The sequence below is a fragment of the Enoplosus armatus genome, chromosome 8, assembly GCF_043641665.1.
Source record: "Enoplosus armatus isolate fEnoArm2 chromosome 8, fEnoArm2.hap1, whole genome shotgun sequence".
Taxonomy (NCBI): Eukaryota; Metazoa; Chordata; class Actinopteri; order Centrarchiformes; family Enoplosidae; genus Enoplosus; species Enoplosus armatus.
The window spans coordinates 12,949,045-12,957,316 of record NC_092187.1 but is presented as its reverse complement, the minus strand read 5'-3'; the positions used below and the strand labels follow the sequence as shown (position 1 = coordinate 12,957,316).

Sequence of the window (8,272 nt, the reverse complement as noted above, 5' to 3'; positions counted from 1 at the left end):
CAGCGTTAGTCCGGTACATAAAATGAAGCGACCATCAGCATTTTGGGAAGCTGTTTGGCTGTTTGGATTTTGCTGATGTATGAGGAGACGATATTGTTTTTGTGAGGTGAGCAATTCTAATTATGGCCTATTTGAACTTCTTGCAACAGACATACCTAAAGACACACCAACCCTGACCTTAGACCGGGTAATGTTAGCTCTGCTATCGGTAACATTTAGCTGTTAGCTTCGACTAGATGGAGCTGTCTACTTGCTGGTGAACTAGCTATGTTACCTGGGTGCTACCTTTAGGTTGAAATATGTTTTACATTGGCTATGTCCAAGGTATGATCCACAGAGTAGCCGGTTGACATTTTCAGAAGTATATGTGCCTGTGCATGATATTGAATATATTTCTCGTAGTTTTGCATCTTCGGAACACTTTGCTGCGACGTCACCATGGGTAGTTGATAGCTTTTCCGTATCAGCCTGTCGCTGGTGTTACGGACAAGGCTATGTGCTGGGTAGAACCAATCCTTTGAAGTCGGTGTTTACATTGAGAAATAGTGCTTACCGCTGCAATTATTCAACTATAAAATCTCAATAGCTTTTACAATGGCCCTGCAACAAATAGCAGCTGGCGTTAGCTAACATTACAGCATAAGAACAAACGCCTTCACCGTGAAAGTTAATTTGTAACGTTAACACTTTTAACGTTAACTTAGCTTGCGAGGATGTTAGGACGTTAACTTAGCCATCATGTCATCACTTTTGCTTTGGACATTTCCAACTTTATTTGAGAGATAAAGCCAATGTAGTATACTCATTAGTTGTGGTATAACATCAGTTTGGTTTTGTAATGTTAGGACTTGGATTTCACGTTAGTTTGGTGTCGAGAAGAGAGAGTGTGTTTCCAGTGTTGCTGCCACCGAATACATTTATTACGAAGGTGTAACGTTAACGTAGCATAGAGAAATTCATTCTGTGCATCAGCTCAATTGCATTCTGCTTTTAACAGCTTTTGGTGCTATTTGCTAAATAGCATTTTAACGTAGCCCTATATATTATGGAGGTTAGGTTAATAGTGTACGTATGTTGTCGTTTATTTTGGCTTAAGTACTAACTGGACAGGCATTCAAAACACTCCGAAATCAGTTTGACAAATATGCATATACATTGGTATTGGTTTAGTGTGGGATCTGCCTCCAACTGACTCGATGACTGGATGAGTAGGGAACATTTCGAAATGTGTGTGTCTGATTACGTTAGCTCGCAGGATGCTTTTCTAAATACGATGGCACAGTGTTTGTTTTGTAACTGACGAAACACTGCGAGACTCTCGGTTGGATCTATATTTCAAAGCCACTGTCACATTTATTGTCTTTTTGAGCCCGTTAAATCAGAACACATAGCATCGCACCACGGACAATTCCCTCGGTTGTATGTTTTCTAACGTTTTGAGATTCGCGACTATATTAACAAATATTGGTGAGCCAGTTATCTACCATAAGTAAAATATAACACACAAATCGAAGCTGATCGTCCCTTTTTTACAGTATCGTCTGTTCGTGGCCTTTAAACGTTAAAAACACGATATGACTCCCTATTATTGTCTGTGTGGATGAAACTGTGGTGAGCCCGTCCAGTCCTGCGTTGCTCTTTTTACAGTATTTTTGTTAATGGCGTGAATCTTACAGCGGAACTATGATACGGGCGACAAAGGTTCTGCACGAAAGGAGCCCCGCTGCAACAGGAAGTTCTACATACGGAAGTTGTGTTTTCTTTGTGTATCCCGATTTATGGTTGTTTTATTTAGGAAAACACCATTTTAGTTGTAACAATTTGTGCTTTTTCACGCAGCAGTTTCGCCGATTTGGAGTATGCATTGCTGGGTAAACAATAACTTGAATTGTTAAAGCGGTTTCCGATTGATCTGTCTCCTGTAACCCTCGCGCTATTTTCATGAGTTTGCGAGAAAGCTCGATTGCATTAGTGCTAACGTTTGTCCGATTAACACAAGGAAATCATCTAAAGTGAGGACATGACAGCCATATTTAATTGGTTGCATTGTTGGTTGTACGTCTTTATATGAAAAGTGCTTTTGGATGGGTAGGGAGGCTGGGGTGTAGTATGGTGTGGCAAAGAAAGGTGCATTTTGGAGATTTTTTTATCATGATAAACATATGTTTGCTAATGAACAATGCCATTTCCTATTTTGGTAAGTGGGGGTCTACATACTACTCAGCTGGTCATTTTTACAGGAGCAAACCTAAATCTCATGCATTTAGTGATTTTTAGTATTATTATTATTATTTTTTTATATCATCATCAGATCTATTCTCTCCATTCATTACACAGTGCTTACAGACCTGATGTTAAGCATAGCCAGTTATCAGATAAAATGCCCACATATTTTAAATGATTTTTAACTGTAAATATTCTACTTCTGATTAACACTGACAAGTATGTCTACTTATGTTTTTAAATTCCAGATCTCTTTCAAGGAGGTCAAAATCAGTACAGGGGATGGACGAGCAGAAATCAAACTGCGAAGAGAATGACTCTGAACCAACAGGTAATGTGTCCTTTTTAAAAATTTTCCCATGTCCCAACGTCATCCATTATTTATGTACACTATTCTGCAGGAAGTGCCTTTGCTCTGAAAGAGAGATGCAACAGATTTTTCATTTTCCCATAATAAAGATTTGTAAACGTAATCTATGAGAAGTGATGACAATAGAGCAGAACGATTTTGAACTTTGCTATTTATTTCCATTGTTTCATGTTTTGGTTGCTTTAAAGTGAGGTTGTCGTTTTTTTTTTCTCTCCCCTTATTCTCTAGCTGATGACAATGCCCCTTCAAAGCAGCTTGTCTCCTCTGAGGAGGAGTCCAAAGCCCTTCCTGCTGCTGAGGATGTGTCTGGTGCTACTGCAGCCTCTTCCAGCACACCTGTGTAAGTTTTTCATTCAGATCATGAAGGATAGTGTGCACATTGTTGTAGTCTTCATCCCCAGAAGCTGTTTGTATTGTTGCAATACAAAAAACAGAATCTCTACTGTGTTTTTATCAATTTTGTTTGTGACTGTGCAGAGAGAGCGTTCGAGCCTGTGCGCTTTGTAACTGTGTGGAGCGGAGTCTGCATGGACAGCGGGAACTGAGACACTTTGGGCCATTTTCTGAGCGGCCGACCCCCAAGCAATCAGCTTCCCCACTGCCACAGCCCGGGAATGATGACCTGTCTTCCATTGGATTTTCCGACTCCCCCTGTCTGGCGGCACTCTTTGACGACTCAGGTTGAACTCAAAACATACTATTATATTTAATTAATGTACAATAAATACTCTTATAAATTAACCATGTTATAGGTCCCATTTACTAGAAATACAGCGCACAGATGTTTTTTTTTGCTTTGTATTGTTTGGTAAGAAATTTTTCTGATGTTGGGCTTTATAATGAACAGGGGGTTGTTGGGTTCATCACTGGTGTGCGGTGTGGTCGGAGGGAGTGAAGCGGATCGGGAATGAGGAGCTGGAGAATGTGGATAAGGCCGTTATCTCAGGGACACAGCGGGTAAGTGCACTGTCAATAGACTTGGATTAGATGGTATTGGGTGAGAATATAGGGATTAACAGGCTTCCGTCACAAAATCTTACTTGTTACCATTGGTTTATTTCAGCTTTGCGAATACTGCAAAAGGCTGGGTGCAACCATTCAATGCCATGCTGAGGGCTGCTCACGGTTCTACCACTTCCCCTGCTCAGCAGCCAGTGGATCCTTCCAGTCCATGAAGCAGTTGGTTCTCCTCTGTCCAGAGCACATAGACAAGGCAGAAGAGTTGGGTAAGAGAACCAGGCATCTTTGTCAAAATTGTAACAGGCATATTTTAAAAAGTGGCTAAAAAGTTATTCCCTGATGACTGTCTTTTTGAACCAAGAAGAACTAAAAATAAATTGTGCTAATGTGATTTTTTTCTAGTACCAATTCATACGTATATGTATGTTGTTGTTTTTTTTTTACAGCAGGTGAGGAGGCTTGGTGTGCAGTGTGTGACTCAGCGGGGGAGCTCACGGACTTGCTGTTCTGTACGGGTTGTGGCCTACATTATCATGCGGCCTGTCTGGAGATTGGTGCCACGCCCATCCAGCGAGCAGGATGGCAGTGTCCAGAGTGTAAAGTGTGCCAGACTTGCAGGTTAGTCCACCCTTGTGAATCAAACTGCACCATGTACGAGCAATTCAGATGTAGTGCCTAACGTTTTGCTTGATCTTTGCGTTATTTTCAAAGACATTTACTGTATTTCCCATTTTTAGACAACCAGGAGAAGACTCCAAAATGTTGGTATGTGATGCCTGTGATAAGGGCTACCACACCTTCTGTCTCCAGCCAGCAATGGCTTCTCTTCCTACTGACCCATGGAAATGCAGAGTAAGTCACATTTGTCATTCAAGTCTGTATGATGTGATGCCCTTAGAAACATACTGTGAAAGCAAGCTCACTTAATTTTTTGAGACTGAATCTTACTGTCATAAAATGTTTTTATTCACTAGGACATTTGAAAGAGAGAGTTTTTTTCGTATGCTTCATTGATCATTCGGTTTGCATTTTATCCCCATAATCTGTATTATTTCAGAGGTGTCGTGTATGTACGGAGTGTGGTGTCCGTGGACTGGTGCTGCCAGGTTCGGCCCAGTGGTTTGACAACTACACCGTGTGTGAGGGCTGCCAGCGTCAACGCAGCTCTGCATGTGGCGTGTGCAGCAAAGCTCCCAACCCATCTGTCACTCTGCAGTGCTGCAGTATGTGCCACAGGTTAGTTTAATGCACAAGTGCAATAGCGTTCATTGGGGGTACCTCATGTGTGGGGCTTGTCGCTCCTATTGTCATAAAATATTTTCTGATGATCTCTTTATTGTCTTAGGTGGGTGCACAGTGAGTGTGCTTTACCAGGGGAGCTTCCAGAAGCCAAGTGCATCTGCCTGCTTTGCAAGGAGAATCAACAGCAGCCTGTTACTCAACCACACACAGCAGAGATACAAACCAGAGAGGCATCAGAGGAGACTGAAGGACACGTGGATTTGGTGGAGATGACAATCCAAACGGATGCAGACATGGTGACAGAAGAGCACACAGACTTATCAGAGGTGACACCAGGACAGAAAGGCACATCAGAGATTGTTCAGGCTGAAGCCACGACTGATAAAGAGACACCCATGGACTTAGGTACGTCTGAGTCAAACACAATATAGGACAAAGCTACAAGACTTGCCAGTCATGAATTTTGTTGGACCAGTAAAATAATATAACTTGTTTATATATGAGATGTGCCTTTTGTAAGTTAACTACTTTTGGCTTTAGGGGTGGAGTCTGCAGTTGTTGAGACAGCAGACGTTGGGGAGAGAATAGTGGAGGAAGAGCCGCAGGTAGCAAAGGAAGGATTATCTTCCGAGACGCCCGCTGCTCCACTTGAGTCTACAGGTAAACTCAGCACACACTGTAAACATACATATTTGAAAATGAACACAAAGCAGTACTTTACTTTATTGTTTGTGTGATGGTGTGCCGTGACTAATGATAGATTTTTAAATGTTGACACTAATAAGCACGCATTCCTTAATCTCAAATGTAGAATGTGGAACAAGAGAACAAGGGGCCTCTTGTCTACCTGCTGATGAGGAGAGAGCAGAAGAGGCAGTCAGCCAGGTGACCCAAGGCACCCCTTCTCAGGACCCCACAGCAGAGACAGAGTCTAACATCCCTAAAGTAGAGCCAGTACCGGTGCCACAGCAGGGCCCTGAACATATGGAGGTGGAGAAAGAGGAGGGGGACAAGCAGGAGGCCACTCCCTCAGTGGAACAAGAAGCATCACCGGAGTTATTAAACAGTGGCTCTGATGGCATGCCCATCACAGAACCGTTCAGTAAGGATCCACCAAAGTTACCATCTTCTCCTGCCTCTGTGGACAAAATGGAGCACTTGCCCATGGCTAATCAGCAGGATAGAAGTCCATGCCAGGACCCCCAGTCTCCTTCTCTTTCTCTATCAGTAGACACTCAAGAGGCCCTCTCTGCCGTGGACATGGAAGGGAGGTTACTACCTCACTCTGAGGAGGAGGAGGATGAAGACGACGATGAGCCAATGAAAGGAGAAGGACATGATGAGGACATAAAGCAGGAAATGCAGGAGCATGAGGTTAAGCCGGAATTGCTGCTGGACGAGATGTCCAATATGAGCCATGAAGATGAGAGCAGCAGTGGCTTTCTGGGCTCTCCAGGAGAACCTGATCCTCAGCTCTCCATGGAATTTGGCCTTGTACCTGCTGGCCGCTCACACACAGATAACCTGCTCACTGAGACTGATGACTCGCTTCCCTTCGAACCCCTCAGAAGCGACAGAGAGAAGGCAAAACGCAGAGGATCCCCAGGCCGCTCACGGATCAAACAGGTGAGGTCACCATTTACATGTATGTTTATTGAGTGCTTATGAACGGCTGACATTTTACTTGAACTTGTTTTTGTTGTCATTGTCACAACACAACTTGACATTGGTTTTTCTGGTTTTTCCTCGGCTTGTAGGGGCGAAGCAATAGTTTTCCTGGGAAGCGCAGACCTCGAGGGGGTGGTGGAGGGAGAGGGCGTGGTGGGAGGTCACGCCTCAAAGCCATGGCCTCCTGCATTGATGCGTTCTTGGTGAGCTGTATTTTACACGTCATTCACATCATCATCAATCACTGTTTTCAGAATTTGTCATAGAATTTACACATTTTGTAACTGTTTATTCCCTTGTCCACAGCTAAGCATGACCTCAGACACTGGACTAAATAAGGAGGAAGATGATGAAGAAGATGACACCATGCAGAACACAGTGGTTCTTTTCTCAAACACTGATAAATTTGTCCTGCTTCAGGTACAGCTCTTGTAGTAGTGTGAAAATTTCGTAGTTCGGCATTTGCTGTGCCGAGAACCACATTTGTCACTTTCAAATGCAACATAAACAGACTCTTTGTTTCCTCTTTTTCACTTTTCCTTCTCGCATTCTCTCCTCTGTTTTAGGATATGTGTGTTGTGTGTGGCAGTTTTGGAAAGGGTTCGGAGGGGCAGTTGTTGGCTTGTGCTCAGTGTGCCCAGTGTTACCATCCTTACTGTGTGAACAGCAAAGTAAGCACAATTGTCTCCTTTTGATATATTTTTTTTTCATCACTGTATTTTGTGAATCCAGATGGATTAAACTTGATATTTTTTGCAGATCACCAAGACGATGCTACGTAAGGGCTGGCGCTGCTTGGAATGTATTGTGTGCGAGATGTGTGGAAAGGCTTCGGACCCCTCCCGTCTGCTCCTGTGTGATGACTGTGATGTCAGCTATCACACCTATTGCTTGGACCCTCCCCTGCACAATGTTCCCAAGGGTGGTTGGAAGTGCAAATGGTAAAAAAAAATTTAACTCTAAGAGCACAAAGCTTCGTTCAGCCTTGTAGCTTTGAATGGGGTCAAATGGAAATGAATACATGTACATTTGCATATTATGTAAAACACTGATGCCTCAGCCCTGCATTAGCAATTCAGCGGCCCATCCCTCTGCCTCTTGCTTCTGTAGAAACAGAAAAATTTTACACCACTCACATTGGCATCTGTATTTTTTTAGATCTTGCATATTAGCTGTATTATTGTGACAGAGCGCTTCACTATGTCTGTGCAGGTGTGTGTGCTGTGTGCAGTGTGGTTCCAACTCACCGGGCTTCCACTGTGAGTGGCAGAACAACTACACCCACTGTGGCCCCTGTGCCAGCCTCGTCACTTGTCCTGTATGCAGAGAGAACTTCATGGAGGAGGAGCTGCTGCTGCAGTGTCAGTACTGCGACCGGTGGGTGCTGCTCATTAGAACTACATACACACACACCAGACAGAAACTGAGGTATTCATGAGACGGCAGCTAATGAAGACAAGCGGGGAATGGATTATTTATGTATTTTTCATATCATGAATTATTCCATAACATCTTTGATTTGTGGTGTGATTTGTTATGAAAAGTATGCGTATCAATGTATTTCTGTGTGCCTGTGCAGATGGGTCCATGCTGTCTGTGAGAGTCTGTACACAGAGGATGAGGTGGAACAAGCTTCTGATGAGGGCTTTGCATGCACATCCTGCACCCCATATGTTCCAAAACCCGTGGGTAAGTCTCAGAACGACACTATTTTAAAACTAAAGACAGGAAGACTGGTTTCAAAAATATACACAGGGTATGCACTGATTACATGATTTCCTTGTGCTTTCTCTACCTGCTTTTGGCCTT

General features: G+C 43.3%; 1 protein-coding gene across 1 annotated transcript in view; it reads left to right on the top strand.

The window, feature by feature from the left end:
• kmt2d (lysine (K)-specific methyltransferase 2D) overlaps positions 1–8,272 on the top strand; it is a 30,808-nt gene continuing 22,536 nt past the window's right edge. The window contains exons 1-18 of the mRNA XM_070910053.1: positions 1–106; positions 2,472–2,554; positions 2,822–2,933; positions 3,071–3,273; positions 3,441–3,550; positions 3,657–3,819; positions 4,000–4,171; positions 4,291–4,405; positions 4,611–4,789; positions 4,899–5,200; positions 5,336–5,455; positions 5,607–6,421; positions 6,553–6,666; positions 6,770–6,883; positions 7,030–7,134; positions 7,223–7,404; positions 7,676–7,840; positions 8,043–8,152. Of these exons, the coding sequence (XP_070766154.1) occupies positions 2,506–2,554; positions 2,822–2,933; positions 3,071–3,273; positions 3,441–3,550; positions 3,657–3,819; positions 4,000–4,171; positions 4,291–4,405; positions 4,611–4,789; positions 4,899–5,200; positions 5,336–5,455; positions 5,607–6,421; positions 6,553–6,666; positions 6,770–6,883; positions 7,030–7,134; positions 7,223–7,404; positions 7,676–7,840; positions 8,043–8,152 (3,130 nt within the window). The 5' untranslated portion in view covers positions 1–106; positions 2,472–2,505. The remainder of the gene's footprint in view (positions 107–2,471; positions 2,555–2,821; positions 2,934–3,070; positions 3,274–3,440; positions 3,551–3,656; positions 3,820–3,999; positions 4,172–4,290; positions 4,406–4,610; positions 4,790–4,898; positions 5,201–5,335; positions 5,456–5,606; positions 6,422–6,552; positions 6,667–6,769; positions 6,884–7,029; positions 7,135–7,222; positions 7,405–7,675; positions 7,841–8,042; positions 8,153–8,272) is intronic.